The 17,051-nt window shown below is 35.8% G+C and overlaps 1 protein-coding gene across 1 annotated transcript in view; it reads right to left on the bottom strand.

Annotated features, from left to right (window-relative positions):
- Positions 1-273: 273 nt before the first annotated feature.
- Positions 274-17,051, bottom strand: part of LOC145297781 (putative methyltransferase-like protein 24) — a 33,226-nt gene continuing 16,448 nt past the window's right edge. Inside the window, exons 4-6 of the mRNA XM_080144040.1 lie at positions 14,232-14,306; positions 8,605-8,743; positions 274-2,472 (exon numbers count right to left, since the gene is read on the bottom strand). Of these exons, the coding sequence (XP_080000166.1) occupies positions 2,173-2,472; positions 8,605-8,743; positions 14,232-14,306 (514 nt within the window). The 3' untranslated portion in view covers positions 274-2,172. The remainder of the gene's footprint in view (positions 2,473-8,604; positions 8,744-14,231; positions 14,307-17,051) is intronic.

Below are 17,051 nucleotides of genomic sequence, written 5' to 3'. Positions count from 1 at the left end.
CTGCTTCACCACGTTTCGGCCAACTCATCCTCTGACCTTCTTCAGGTGATTAACCGCTACGAGATAAGAATGCAGAGTCTTGTAACTGTGTCCTCAGTAATGACTAAGCAGACATCTTGCCGCTCAACTCCCTACATAGCACCCCTACAAATTATGTCCCAGATAGTAGCCCCCTACAGCAAAGAGACAATGTGACTTTTTGGGGTAAAAATACAATAAATAAATAAAATGGTTTGGTTATGCGTAAAAGGGTATCTAAAAAAACTGAACCGATTTTTTTTTTTTTACGAGGAAATCACCACTTATCAAGGCACAGAGGACACTCAAGGATAAGGGTTATTGCGTGTACAGTAATCAATGGGATAATATCGTAATAATCGCTAGTATTGAAGATTTGATAAAGTGTCTTACTTAAGGGGGGGGCGGTTCATCAGTAATTTGTTTATGTTGGACTTGAAGACATCCAAGTTGTAGTCAGGTGGGAAAGAGGCAAACGGAACAATGGCGATGACAGATCAATTATTACATGCTTCCATAATTTCAGGCCCACAACTTTTCCATCGCCACAGGACCATTTTTTTTAGAGACAAATACCTGAGGGAGTATCTAGACGAAGATGATGTTTTTTTTTTGTTTTTTTTACATGGAGTTCACCACTTATCAAGGCCCAATGGCCACTCAGGGATAAGGGTTATTGTGTGTACAGTAATCAAAGGGATAGTGTAGCAATAGTATTGGACTTGGAGAATTGGTAAGGTGTCATTACTTAGGGGGGGGGGTCATCAGGAATTTGTTTGTGTTGGACTTGAAGACATCCAGGTTGAAGTCGGGAGGGAAACAGGCAAGCGGAACAGAGTTCCACAGGCATGCAGTTCTAAGAAAGAAACTTTGTTCATGGAATCTACGTTTTGATTTAGGCACAGATAAAGAGTGGGGAAAATTAGAAGAGTTGGAGGTCACCGATATAAAGGAAATCATCCAAATTAAAATGGTTCGGTTATGTGAAAAGAGTATCTTTAAAAGATGCAAGGAAGTGAATTTTAATGGAGATTGGTGCTTTATAAAAAAGTGGGTAGAGTTGTTGAATTATGATGCAAATGATAGAAAATTATGAAGACAGTGAATGAAGTCAAAGCTATTTCAAGGGAAAACATGGGAAGAAGGAGTTTTTAATGTCCACTGATAAACAGTGGTAAAAACTAATAACAAAAAAAAAACTGGGTAAAAAAATTGGTTGCAAATTTCCTCATGTCATTAAGAGTTTGAAAGGATTTAGATTTTAGCATCATTTTTTTTTCTAGATAATTAGTGGTAATAGTATTAGGACTTGAAAAACATAAGAAATACAAGAGGGAGAAGAAAAAAAAGGAAAAAGAAAAAGAATAAAAAAAAGGGATGAATAATAAAAAGAAGAGAAAAGGTAAAAAGGGACAAATGGAGAAGAAAAATAGGGAAAGAAAAAAGGAGGGAAAAGAAAAAAGGAGGGAAAAGAAAAAAGGAGGGAAAAGAAAAAGGAGGGAAAAGAAAAAGGAGGAAGAAGGAAAAATAAGGAAAAAGAAAAAAGGAGGGAAAAGGAAAAAGGAGGGAAAAGAAAAAGGAGGAAGAAGGAAAAATATGGAAAGAGAAAAAAGGAGGGAAAAGAAAAAAAAAGGAAAGAGGGGAAAAAGAAAGAGAAAGAAGATACGTTATCAAATAGAATTTTTAAATTTATTGATCGTCAACCTTAAAACCATGATAGCTTTTTTTATAGTTAAAATCCCTTTCTCTAACCCTAACCCTTTCTCAAAATAGAAACATTGCTAGTTTTCCTCTACACCATCTTTATGTCCATGGAAGATACTCGACTGAGCTCCAATTCAGAGTTCTTCTTTGTAAGATATAAACAGAAAGATCTCGCCTTTCAATGACAACTGCAAATAACTTTCCTTCCTCAATCTGCTTAGCATCAGACAGAATTTCCATGAACAGGGCTTCTTTCTAAAAACCTTACCTCAAAACTACTTACGTGGCGACTACAACAGGAAAATAAAAATTTTATTTTACTGTTTTTCAATGTTTTTTAATACGAGGTGCATGATGGAAACATGATCCAATAAAATACAGACGCAAGGAAGACGAAACATGACATTGATATGATTTTTAACGTGCTTTCATGATGGAATGATAAAAATGTTACGTGATTTTGACAAAATGTACATTGTGACACGTTGTTCGGTTGAGATTGGTCTCCGTTAAAAAACTGCAGTATTCGTTACGTTGCACGGAGAAGGCCCTAAAGCCGAGGTCTTGCAGATCTCGCAGGAGTCCGAGAGAGAAATGGTATTGATTCCAGTGCCAGTCCTTGTTGATATTGAACAGATGGAACTCGACCAACAACTGCCGCACATCATCCAACATGTTGTTTGGAATGCTTTGTTCGAGAGAACGCCATTCCCACATCTCAATATCAAGCTTCAAAATGGCCAACTCAGTCTGGAAGAAAGAGAAGAAATAAAAGAAATGAAAAAATTATTTTCAAAGAGGAAGTTGGTGGAAATGATGGTGGTGATGGAGGTGGTGGTGGTGGCGTGGTGGTAAGAGAGGTGGTGGTAGTAGACATGGTGGTTGTAATGGTAGGAGAGTTGATGGTGGTGGTAGTGATGAGAGAAGAGAGAGAGAGAGGTGGTAGTAGTGATGAGAGGTGATAGTGGTGGTGGTAGTGATGGGAGAAGTGAGAGGTTGGTGGTAGTGGTGGTAGTAGTGATGAGAGGTGGTAGTGATGGAAGAAGTGAGAGAGTGGTAGTAGTGGTGAAAAATATGGTGGTGGTGGTAGTAGACATGGTGGTTGTAGTGGTAGAAGAGTTGGTGGTGGTGGTAGTGATGAGAGAAGTGAGAGAGAGGTGGTAGGAGTGATGAGAGGTGGTAGTGGTGGTGGTAGTGATGGGAGAAGTGAGAGAGTGGTGGTAGTGGTGAAAAATATGGTGGTGTTGGTGAGAGATGGTGGTCATAGTGGTTGGAGACAAGAAAAGATGATAGCAATGAACAAAAAAGAAAAAGACCAATTCCATATTTCTAAATTCTTTCATCAATTTTTATGAAATTTTTGAGATGAGGATTAATAATTCTTATCATTTGGACTATTGTTCTCATCTTAAGTGTTATTTTCACAACATTTTCTCTCATCTAACCTTCTTCAGGTGTATCTTCTCATCCGAAAAGACTCATGGCATAGTGGATAACATACTTCGTAAAATTCAATCGTAAAGTTACACGTTTCTGGAGGTTGAAGGTCAAATCGATCAGTGCGAGCAACACTCAAAATACAACTGCGAAATACTTAAGACTTCTATCCAAAACATATTATTGTTATTTTAGATTTGGTTGGTTGTTTTTGTTTTACGGCATATCAACCCTTTCCGAGTTATTTAATGCCGAATCCAAAGATTTTGAAGAAAAATTTTTTTAATAGAATATATTTGTTGTTTTCACGTCGGATTCTATTTAACCCATAGTTGGGACCCTAACAGGTACTACCACTCCGGGTCAGAGTGGACCTGGGAGCAATGGTAATCAAAGGGTGGCTCCACACTCCCCAAAGCCCTCAAGCTGGGGCCTCACCACTGGATATAGTTTAAGGTCATATCCAGGACCCCCCATTGAGGGACTTTTATCCTCTGCAGGGGGGCAGTCGGCATATTCTAATGCCCCACCGATAGGGCCATGTTATTTTAGAATAGGGAGTTACATTCAAATCACCTTGTATATATATTATTTGTTTGATTTATGTATTAAAGAAATGCCCAAATATATTTTGGCGTGTAACCCAAACCATTAAAGTTAAAAAGTCATCTTTAAAGCCAATATTTCATAAGATACCAGATGTTGCAATCCCTAGTCTAGACTAAACAAACATGGTTTCGTGATTTAGCAGTCATCTTATACAACCAATATATGATAAATTTATTATTTGCTCCAATTTTGTACCTCGTTTTATCTGATGGTCGCCTTATATGCCGAAATAAACAGTACTTAAGACTTCTACCCAGTCATGGCTGACAAAACGAGAACATGCTACTCCTGCTGATTAAATAAAGGATTCCCTGCAGATTCTGTGACAGAAAGATTCTTCAGGTTGACAAGATGCAATTGAAGAAAATCAAAGGTTACATTGTAACGTCATGAAAATAACATTCAAGACGAAGATAGTAATCGGGATAATCTAAATAATACGGACAGTGTTTTATTGCGACTTACTCCGATATATGAAACGGTTCATGTTTTATCTAATTGATATTTGAGAATCTCTACTTATTTATGAAAGGCATTTTGTCTATGCATGTGTGAATGACTCTGAAACGGCAGGGTCATTTTTTTTTTTTTTTGTTTTTTTGAAATTTTCCACAAATAAGGTCGCATGATATAAGGATTCAAATTTTAAAAAATATTCCTTCAAGGTCAAAAACTTGCCAACCATAAGTGTTAGAATAGATTCTGACCAAGAAAACAACAATTCTTCTCTCTTCGACAGCAATATCACTCCTGGAATATGAGGACTAAAGGACAAAATAAGAGAAGTGAGAGTTACACGGTTAAGAGCACCCCTGTAGGCATGACCCCTAATCCAAAGTAGCTCTTTACGTCTCAGTTGCTATTTGCTTGTTTTGGATGAAGATGAATTAAAAACAGGTCAGTAGATTGGTTGGTTGGTTGTTTTTGTTTTACGGCATATCAACCTTTTTTCAGGTTATTTAATGCCGAATCTAGTTATTTTGAGGAATGATTTTTAATGGAGTATATTTGTTTTTTTTTAAGTCAGATTCTATTCAACCCATAGTTGGGACCCTAAGCGGTACTACCACTCCAGGTCAGAGTGGACCTGGGAGCAATGGCAACTAAAGAGTGGCTCCACACTCCCCAAGGCCCGCAAGGTGGGGCCTCACCATCGGATATAGTTTTAGGTCATATCCAGGACCAGGTCAGTAGAAGAGGAACTGATAAAAAGGGAAATAATTCAGTTGCGTACTTATATTTGTGCTTCAGACATTTTTTTAATGGAAATCACTTCAGACAAGGCATGAAGCCACTTGAGGTAAGGAGCTAAAAAATAAAAAATAATACTACTCCAACATCTAAAACCTTATCAATGATAAGAGTTGGTTGGAATCAATTCTGACCTAGAAAACAGTAATTCTTCTCCCTTTGTCAGAAAAATCACTTCTGGAACATGAGGACTAAAGGGACAAAAGAAAGGGGGAAGTGAGGGTTATGCGGCTGCGGAAAGTAAATCCAAGGTAAATTTTCTATTCTTTTTTTACATATTCATAATCCATTTTCTTCAAACTAAGAATATAATTTGTATTAGCCAATTATATTCATATAAAACACGAAAATGAAGTTGCGTTTGACTACACCTGCTAAATAGTTTTTATTTTAATCTAGTCCCCTTGAGAGTAATCTCCTCCGGCTGCAATTGCATTTATTGTACGGTTCCAACTACTTCTGGAAGGCAGCATAGAAGTCCTCTTACGTGAGAGTGGTGATGACCCTTATCACAGCGTCTTTCATTTCTTCAAGTGTCTCATAACAACAGCCTCTAAAGTTTTCCTTGAGCTTAGGGAATAACCAAAAGTCACAGGGAGCAAGGTCTGGACTATAGGGAGGCTGAAGAACTATCTTGATATGCATCTTCGTCAAATAGTCTGTGACAAGGATGGAGTTGTGGACTGATGCATTCGCGCAAATCTTCCACATGTTCACCAAACTTTCACAAGAAACACTCGTCTAGCTGAAAACACTATCAACAATTCCCCCCCCCACCCACCCACCACACAATGTGAAAAATTTCTCCCACTCTTTATCTGTGCCTAAACCTAAACATAAATTTCATGAAAAAAGCTTCTTTCTTAGAACTGCACGCCTGTGGAACTCTCTTCTGTTTTCCTGCTTTCCGGCTGACTATGATGATTGTCTTCAAGTCCAATGTAAACAAGTTCTTGATCAGCTGTTCTACCTAAGTTAACAAATTTACCAAATTTCCATTACTAACGATTACTATATTGTCCAATCTTACTGCTGTACACTCTTTAACCCTTATCCTCGAGTGGCCTCTGTGCCTTGATAAGTGGTGATGCCTATGTAGAAAAAAAAAGTTCCTTGTGAATAATTGTGAAAAGTTCCCACACTGACATCAAACTATGCACTTCTTGTCTCTATAGAGACACGCCGGTCCTTATCCATGAAATTCTTTATTTGACCAATTAACTACTGTTCTGACTATCTTACTTTGCCCACCACCTCTCATCATCCCTCACAGACTCCTTGCCTTCCTTGAATCTCTTATGCCACTCAAAAACTGATGCTTGACTCATGCAAGATGGTCCAAAATCAGTCTGAAGCATTCTATAAGTTTCTATGGCATTTTTTCCATTTTTCCAAGTTTAAATGAGAATTTTATTGCATATCATTCTTCTAAAGTGTCCTCACGTCTAGATTGCATTTTTGAAATTCACCAGCTGCGACAATCAGGCTTTAGTAGGGTGTATTCCAATTCCTGTTGTAGCTGAGGAGAGGATCGGTTTTCTGATAAACAAAAATTGAAATTAAAGAATATTTTGAACATTTTTTTAAGAAAAAAAATTTGGGGGCGATTGCATAATTTAAAAACTATTGCATTTCGTTATATAAAAAAGCTGCTATGAAAATTTTCTCTTTACAAATAAAAAAAATATAATTTCTCATTGAACAAAAATGTTTACTAAAAAGAATGAGAACAATTAAAAGTGAAAATATGTTTTTCAAAGCGAGGCATCACTTATCAAGGCCCGAAGGCCACTCGAGGATAAGAGTTACTTATTTATAATAATGTAATCGCTGTTAAGGGGAGACAACAATTTTACGATATTTTCTGACATATCTAAGTCAGATGCCATTGTTAGGACAGATGATGGGTTGGCACCAATATATAATTTTTCAATGCCTTTGCGATCGACATAATGGGCACTTCTGCCCTAAAACATAGATAAAAGTACACAACTGAGTTATTTCCCGTTTTATCAGTTCTTGTTCTACTAAACTAAAATTGAAGGATAAGTGTCTGTGCTAGTTGTGTCCAGCAGCAGCAGTGTCAGAATTTTGGCGGAATTTTTTACACCCCCCAACAAAAAACTGCGAATAAAATATAAAAAACTCGTAATTTCTCTTTTTAAAGTGGGTTGTTTATTTTCTTTATGGAATATACTTCCCAAATAAACTATTAAAGTTGTTTAAAACATAATAAAAATATTATTTTTTTATTTGTTAAAAGACCGTGTAGACAAAATGTCCGCGTATTCAATCACCGCGAGCAGATATTTTGTCAACACAGCAGTTCACTAGTTTCATGCATTCATTAAAATGTACAAAAATGCATCTGGAAAATAATGTTTTCAAACATTTTACAGCTGTGTTTACAATTCCTCTACAATTATCGTCACATTTTCTTTTTTTGTAATGTTAAAAACTAGATGTTGGTGTTTTATTAAATACTAGCCACCCTGACCCGACGTTTATTATAAATTTTGTTACAGTAAGAAAAAAAAAAAAAGGGTCGCCACAGCTTTAAAAGTTTCATTCTTGCTTTATTAAAGAGTTTCATTCTTGGTATTTTTTTAAAGGTTAAAGACTAATTTTTTAAAAAAACCTTACGATAACATTTACTTTTTAATTAAGAAAAAAAAAAAAGGTTGCAGCTTCTTTTTTTAAATGTTTTCATCTAATAAAAATATCGTTGATTTTCTCCTAATAATCGCGTACAGACTACATTTTGTATTATTAATGTTATCAAGTTTGTTACATTAAAGAAAAAATTGTTGCAGCTTTCTTTAATGTTTTAATTTAAAACAAATTTTTAAAAAATATATTGTTGCATCGAACGTCCTAAATTATGAGATGAAAAATTGAACGAATCTCTTAGTAAACAAGCGTTGTCTCCCTCTGTACAATGACAAATTGTAAAACAGCGCCATCACGTTGACACACCAAAGTTAAGCAACATAAAAGTTAAAATAAACCGATCTTCCTGAAAAGGAATAACTATGACTTGTTTCTTGGCCTTTTGGCTAGGATCACAGTGTAGTAAAAAAAACAAAACAAAACAATCGATTTGGCAATCTTAAGTTGGAGAACCTCTGAAATGAATGTGGTATTATGGTGATTGAAGATTCTAGCAAGGAAAATGATAGATATGTATATAAGGTATAGTGATGAGGATGACCAAAGATCCCTCCTCCTCCTCCTCAACACATTAGAATGTTTTGGTTTAATAAAAATATCGTTCGATCTAACGTCCTAAATTATGAGATGAAAAAATGAACGAATCTCTTAGTAAAAGAGTTGTCTCCCTCTGCACAGTGAATTATTGTAAAAGTGCCTCAAAATGTTTAGTAATCCATAATTCATTTATTTTTAGCTTTTTCATTATTCATAAGATTTTCAAATTCTATTCAAATTAACAGTTTAGTTTTCCATTTTTGGGTGAGGTGAGTAGGGGTTCGCAAAATGGAAAGCGAGTTATAAACCAAGGAGAGATGGGATGTCATTATTGAAGGCAGACTGGAAACTTGATAAAGCCAAAATGATGGTGCTTACCTGCAAATGTCCTAATGTCCTCCGAATTTCAAACAAAGTTTTGTAACTTCTGTTTGCTACGATTATGTCTTGGTCGCATAATCCAATCGGATGATAATTAAAAAGTGGACTCAGCTTCTTCACTTCAGCAGCATCCAAACTATAAAAAAAAAACAACCACAAGAAAAATCTATAATATAAAGCTGAATGTGTGTGTGTGTGTGGTCACGAATAGGCTCCTATTTTAAAAAACTAATTGCATATAATGATAGAAGATGTATCGAGACACAGGAATTGGTATGTTTGATCTGGCAGAACGGTGGTTCATTAAAATTGTGGGGTCTGCATTCGCGCCTGGTGCACAAAGTATGGAAATAAAAAATTTAAAAATAAAAAAAAAAACGTTTACAAGTGTTTTTGATATAGATGTACATAAGAATACTTTGATAAGTATGTTTTAACTTAAATAGGGATGGTATAATAAAATTGTGGGGTCTGCGTTCGCGCCTGGCCTCCATAGAATGAAAATAGGCACAAACTTTAATAAAGACTTTTCATATCTATCTGCGTAAGTATACTTTGATAATTATGTTTCAGTTTGAAGAAATATGGTATAATAAAATTATGGGGTGTTCGTTTGCGCCTGACCTCCATAGAATGGAAATATGTCACAAAGTTTAACAAGGTTTTTTAATATAGATCCACAGAATATTGTGATAAGTGTTTCAGTGTGAACAGGTATGGTATAATAAATTATGGGGTTTATCTATTTTATTTTTACTTTCATCATATTTTGCTTTGGTTTTGATACCCCCAAATTCGAACCTATCTCTTTACAATCCTTCCTTTTCATAACCTATCATACTTTCATAAATCAGAGTCCATTTTCTGTAGGCTGTTTTGAACCCAGTCAGCGACGGGTACTTTTGCTAGTATATATATATATTATTCCTTAATTGGAATTCATTTTTGAGATGAGCATTATATATATTACTTTATTTTTATTTTGGACTATTATTCTCATCTTTATTGGTTGTTGTTTTTTCACAACGTTTCGGCCAACTATTCCTCTACGGATGGCAGTGATTGCTGAGAATGCAGTTAGGAGATTCGAAGTTCCTATCCGTCGTGGTTACCACCTGACGAATGCCAGAGGAATAGTTAGCCGAAACGTCGTGAGAAAACAACAACCAATAAAGATGAAAACAACAACTAATAAAGATGAGAATAATAGTCCGAAATAAAAATAAAGTAATAAAAATATAAAACGCCAAAAATTTTATTAAATACTAGCCACCCTGACCCGACGTTGCCCAGTAGTGTGTACTTGTAATTTGTTTTATGGTTCTTATTTTATAAACTGGGTTGATATTTGTTGTTTTTTTTCCCAAAATTTTATAACTACAAATATAAAATAAAATACATCAACAATAAAGACACACCATTGTCTTATTTCTTATTTTATGAACCATGTTTTGTTTTGTTTTTTTAATTTTATATTTTTTGTTCCAACAAAAGTTTCTAATGGACTAATGGATAAAGACAGAGATATGTCCTTTATTTTTTTTTTTTCAAATCTTATTTTTGAGACGAGGATTGATTATTCATATTATTTTGATTCATCGGACTACTGTTCTCATCTTGAGTGTGATTTTCACGTTTCAGTCGATGTAACCTTCGACCTTCTTCAAAATAAAAATAGGTTTAAAGCTCTTAAAATTCATACTAGATTTGTCTACAAGGACCCGTGGTGCAGTGGTTAGAGTACTTGGAAAAATCAATTGTAAAAATGATATTCTCCTGAAGGTTCAATCCTCAGTGTGAGCGACCAAAAAAAATACATTTGCGAATTACTTATGACCTCTATCCAGCCATGGCTGACACAACAAGACCACGCTACCATCGTGAAGTAAATAAAGGGTTCCACTCGAAATTCTGTCCAAATTCCCGAGTTCGACAAGATACACCTAAAGAAGGTTGGAGGTTACATCGACCGAAACGTTGTGAAAATCAAAAAATAAAAATGACTATGATGAATGAAATTTTTAATCTGTAGGATGGAAGCTATCAAGGACTTTTTTAAAAAATTATACTAACAAAATTATGCTCCTGCTCCAATTGCATATTTTTGTTAGTATATCTAATATATATATATATATATATATATAGCTTCCATGCTACAGTCATTTTATTTTGTTAAACGTTGGTCCATGTTAAGAAAAATAAAATGTAATTCAAGTTAATCATTCCATAAAATGATTTCTTTGTTCAAATTTGTTTATATCTAATGTAAGTCTTTAGTTTGCTACAAAAAAATAAATCAACAATAAAAAAAAAGAATGGAAAATTTTTATAAAATACTAGCCCTCCCAACATGATGTTGTCCATGATGTTGTAATTTATTTTGAGTCTTTTTATTTCATAAACAATGTAATTTTTTTGCTTTGTTTTTCAAAATTTAATGTTTTTCTTTCAACAAAAGTTTGCAATGGGCAATAACAGAGTTACTCCCCTTTTTTTCTCTCAAATGTTACTTTCCTGTGTATAGGAAAACAAATTTGAATGGAGAAATTGTTATATTGTCATCTATATATTTTACTGGTGGGGGTGGAGCTGGGTGTTTGTTCTGCCGTTTTATTATTTGTTTCCCCACAAAAGCAAATTAGACACATGGTCGTTTTTAACGTTGGGGAAAACGAGCTCCCTCCAAAAAGGGGACACTCTGGCAGTTTCCAAATAAATCGTAATTGTCTCGGTATGAAGGGTTTCCCCTACATTGACCAAGGACGAATTACAGAACAGATACTACCCAGGGGAAGGTCGGGAGTTGGCGCTAGTGCTCGAATAGTTTTGCTTTATTTATACAAAAAAAACAAACAAACACTCGAAACGAGATAATTTTTTAAAACTTGATCAAAAAATGATAGAGACGATGTCTGTTTGCAAATCTGAGATATTACGCTCTAAACTTCTCCTGGAATCTAACTGATGAGAGAACCCCCGTCCAAAAGCCTTTCATGGACACAAATGCTTGCCCCCATTTTGCCTGAGTCCCTGACATTGTCTGGGTGTTTGGAGGCGTGTGTTGAGCAAAAAAAAAAAAAAAAAAATTGTGGTAGGCAAACGTGCTTGAACCCATGACGCAAAGGCAGAAAAGAATGTGAAAAAAAAAAAAAAAACGTGACTCGTTAGCTGCTGCGCCCATCATCAAACTGGAAGTGACGTAGGTTCAAATTAAGGCTAGACAATCGAAAAGAGGAGATGACTTTCGAAAATATCATCGAAAAAAGCGAGCCCTCCCGAGAGAAAAGTGCCCAGTCGACAGTGAGGGAATTAAAGTTTTCGGCTAATTTTTCGATATTTGTCGTCCGAGCTTCAAAATGATACTGATCCTGTGAAAATCCGTCGCCTCTGTCAAAAGTTTTTGCGAGACATACAGACATTCATACATTCATACATTTAAACAGATAGACTAGCGGGGATACCCGGTGTTGCCCGGGCGTTTAGAGGTGTGTGTGTGGTAGATCGAAACAAAAAATAAGCAAAGTAATCATCCTGTTTAAATATTATATATCAAAAAATGTTAAAACTTAAAAGATCGAAAACAAAAAAAAAAAACTAATGTAAGGCAGACGAACGATGTTAAAATTTCTTAAAATCGGAAAAACAAAAACAAAAAAAATGTGATGGAAAAAAAAAAAACAGAAAAACGAACGTTAAAATTTCTTTAAAAAATAAAAACAATATTAAAACTTTAAAAATTGAAAAAAAAAAAAAGAAAAAAAGACATCTAACACCACGATTCAAACTTACAACCTTTAGATAATGATGCTCAAGTGAGCTTAGAGAACGTTAACGAAATTGGGTCGGTTTTTTAATACTTAAACTAAATCATGTTCCAATGTCATTTGCGCATGCGTAGAAGCCATCTTGTCATGAGAGGACGGGTTTTGTTGCCCCCCTCCCTGTACAAAAATGACTAGTTTAGGGTGAAGGAATTAATGTTTTGGGCCAATTTTTCTATATTTGTCGGGCGAAGGTTCGAGCTTGAAAATGACACCTATTTGACGAAAATCCGTGGCCTGTGTCGAAAGTTTTTGCGAGACATACAACAAACACACATACATACATACATTTTCGCTTTTATATATATAGACTAGCGAGGGGTACCCAGCGTTGCCCGGGTGTTTGGAGGTGTGTGTGGTTTTGGGTAAATCCAAACTCTAGGGGGTTAAAAAAAAAAAAAAGTTTTGGTAGGTGAGTATGAGGATCGAACCTGAACCCTTGAGGCAAAGTTGGAAATGAAAGTGTGAAAAAAATACTGTGCCACGTTAACCACTGGGCCACGGTGACATACAATGGAAAACGTTTGAATTTATTTATTTATTTAAGTATTGACAGGTGGTCGCAATAAAAGTTAACTCTGCTGCTTCTATTTGACCTAATTAATGAGGTCAAATAGAAGTCACGCAGTTAACTTTTGCTGCGGGGCATCATTTGGGTTTATTTACCCAACTTTGACTGTTTTTTTTCCCCATTAGATGTTGGGGAGGGGGAAACCATCTCCCCATTGTCCAGATTGATTAGCAATTGTCTGATATAAGAGGAGTTTATCCCCACATTGATCAAAGCTGATTACTTCTGGACGTTTCCCGGCGCGATGCCGAGAACGCACAGTTTGAATTTAGTTTCACTTTATTTATACTATAAAGCAGGACAAACAAGCGACAGAGCAAAATAGCGCGAATCTCATAAAAGTCGACGTAAATAAATGTAGAGGTGACCCGCGTTCCCAAATCATAGAGATTATTATCTAGGGGGCTATATAAACAGTTCTAAGCCCCCCCCCCCCCCCCCCCCGGGAGCGTGTGCGAAAGAAGCTTTTGCGAGACATACACAAAATGATCACACACATTTTGCCTTTTATATATATAGATGTTTTGCACTTTTACGAAACGCATGCCATAGTATATACAACTTGTGAAATCAACAAAGTTTTATTTATTTTACAATGATAATATGACAAGCAAGAGAGAGAGTTCGGGTTAGTATGGGGATGGGTGGTGTTGATCGAAATTAATATTGTGCTACATAGTTCAATACAAATAATAAAAATCACATTAAGAGATAATCTTGAATTTACTTCTTCAGTTCAACAGCTCTTGGCAAACAATGTACTTTTTTTTTGCCTTGTTTCTTGCGAATGTTCCCTTTTCACATAAAGTTCCGCTGACTTCTTTCTTTGGTGAAAAATTGCTGCGCGTCGAAATTACTATGAGTTCCTTTGTCACATTATTACAACAATGATCAGATAATGATATTCGAAAACGAGGCTACATGGTACACAATATTCTCAGGTGTGAATAGTCTTTTAGCACAATTGATGGAAACTCTTTGCAGCAGCCTTTGCAATGTCCTCTGTGTATTTGTTCCAATTCATGTTGCCCATGAATGTAAGGCTGAGGAGTTTGAACAAAGAATTCTCAGGTAGGGTGTTATTTATTATGGATATCAGTGGTTGGATAGGTGTCTTGTAATTGTTAAAGGAAAGCAGCTTAGTCTTACTAGCATTAAATGTTGCCATTCATTTTATTGACGATTAAAAATTATAAGAAAAAACGGATTTTATAAAAAAAACTTTTACTTACGTAGGATCAAATGAATGCACTTCACAATTGAATTTTTTGTGCAAATCAACATCAAAACTGGAATCCGTGCCAATCCTAAAAATATAGAGAAATTTAGCGATTACAATTTATTCTGTTTAATAACTGCTTAAATACTGTTTAAAAACTGTTAACCACAGTGGAAACATTGGTGTTAGTGTAAGCATGCATATTTTAATAGAGAAACCTGTGCATTAGGCCAGCTTGACACAATCTTTAAAAAGCGTTTTCAAACTTACTTATACTTTACATAAGCAAACTGTCCTTTGCACATGCACAGTCATGGAACAGTTGATAAACAGATAAAAACCGATGATCCCCCCCCCCACTCCTCAGTACCAATTTTTCAATTTCAACACTTTAGCAGCCCTTTTTTTTTGCGATTAAAACTGATTAAAAAATATTTTACATGTCTGAATATCCTATATACCAAATTTTAAGTCAGTATATAAAAAATTCATTGAGTATATATGTGACACGATAGAGTGTCATGAGTGCATTCAGTGAGGTGCATACTGCAGTGAGGACGTGTTTGTCAAGATGAGATGGGGTTAGGGTTAGGGTTAGGGTTAGGTGGGGAGTGCAGAGAAATGCAAAGACATGGCTAGCAAAATTGAACCAACTGCCACGCTGTCATTATAAGTTTGTTACACACGAGCCATATCATCTCGAAAATTAAAATAATCTTCTTGAGATGTCAGAGATGTTTTGATTTAGGAAAGGCATTACGGATAAGGGTCTCACACAGCGTTGAGTCAAGAAATCCAGAAAAACTGCCACAGATATCAGTGTGAGCAAACACCCTCCTCCCAGGAAGGAAAGGGAGAGGTGTTGAATGATTGAGACAAAGAAAGACCCTGAGAGGAAGAGAGAAAGGATGATTTTAAGGAGAGGCGAGGAAAAGGGATTGGATTCGGGAAAAAGGATTCTGAAGTTGAGTTGAGTTGAAAACCAGCAAACCGAACGGTTGGCTGGCTGGGTGATCCTCGATCGCAATGTTATGATGTTAATGGGATTTGTGACTTTTGCTTGTCTCGTCAGGCACCATTCACTGCTTGTAGTCAGTCATATTTCAATTGGATAGTATTGGTTGTGAACTGATGACATTAATAGTTTGTTATTGTTTATAAACCAGGGTTCTGTTTATTTGTAGTGAGGACTCTTCATCTGCAGCAAGCTGTCCGAACCAGCAGAGGATAAAAGAAATCCGGAGACTACACAGGACAAGACACAATTGGATTGAGAGGCGAGGCACCCCACCATTGGGACACAACATGTGAAGATGTGACAGAACAGCGTGTGATCGAAAAAAGCACCTGTCATATCGGGTGCCGTTTGACGAAGAAAGTCACCGGTTATATATAGGTTGAGAGTTATCCTCATACACAAACTTTGTGGCCTTTTCTCTTCCCTGCAACATCTCTCCCACAGAAGAGACGTTGCAAGCCAGTCTTTGTTTAATCATTATTTTCATAGCAAGTGCTCGTGCGAGCTCCAATCTCCGGTCCCCCCCTTGCCAATCTTTCATGAGAAACACCCGTCTAGCTGAAACCACTGTCAATGATTTTTCCAACTCTTTATCTGTGCATAAATCAAAACGTAGATTCCATGAACAAAGTTTCTTTCTTAGAAGTGCACACCTGTGGAACTCTCTTCCGTTTGCCTGTTTCCCACCTGACTACAACTTGGATGTCTTCAAGTCCAACATAAACAAATTCCTGATGAACCGCCCCCTTAAGTAAAACACTTTATCAGATCTCCATTACTACCGATTACTACGATACTATCCCATTGATTACTGCACACGCAATAAACCTTATCCCCGAGTGACTTCCGACCTTGATAAGTGGTGACCTCCATATAAAAAAAAAAAAAAAAACGCACACACACACACACGTTCTCATTTTTATAGATATATAGATTTAGAGACTACAATTTATGCATACAGAAGTTCAAAATTATTACCTGTTCTTTTTTATTTCTTGTTTATTTAATGTACGTGCGGATTTTCTTAAATTTCATACACTGAATGGTGACAATGAGTAATAGCGTCATTTTTATATCATCTATTTAATAACTGTTTTATATGCTTGTGCTATATTCGCATATTTTTGTCCCGTAAACATAAAAATTACAAAAGGGGACATGCCAACACATATTCTTCTATGATAAACTTAAAATATATCGCAGACATTGAGATTGATTTTGCTACAGCAGAAGCATTGGTATGATGAGAAATTTGAAGATCTGTTAAGAAACCGGAAAATGTAAGAAAATATCTGTATCAAAGCCATACAGGAGTGTTTATAGGAGTGTTTATAGGAGCCCGATGAGATATAATAATAATGTATCATCCCAAAGCCATTGGATTTGGACGATGATCAATTTGAAGTGGAGGATATAAGTGACCAATTGCCAGAGCATGATACCTCAAACAATTTGAACTACTCATTAAACAGATCGGGTACAATCCGTAGCACAATATGAATTCTGACTCTTCTTGGACAGCATTTTATTGACATTCAATGTTCAATTTACAATTAATTACTTTCTGAGAAGTTGATGTAGTAAAGTTACGATGTTTCTAAAAAGTATCATTGGTGAATGAACTAATGATTCATATGTTATGTACCGTAAAGCGTAATTTTGTCATTTTTGGATTGTTTTGACCCTTTTTACATCCCCCAAAGATCTCTAAATACCCTAAATACAAATCGATAAGATAACAGGGTGGTTATTTCAGTCTTCCAACTGTAAAAAGCCACACAAGAGTGTTTATAAGAGCCCGATGAGATATAATAC

Source organism: Euprymna scolopes, chromosome 18 (genome assembly GCF_053919585.1).
Source record: "Euprymna scolopes isolate OS-2025 chromosome 18, ASM5391958v1, whole genome shotgun sequence".
Classification (NCBI taxonomy): Eukaryota; Metazoa; Mollusca; class Cephalopoda; order Sepiida; family Sepiolidae; genus Euprymna; species Euprymna scolopes.
Note: the sequence above shows the minus strand (reverse complement) of the source record. Positions and strands in the feature narration are given on the sequence as shown.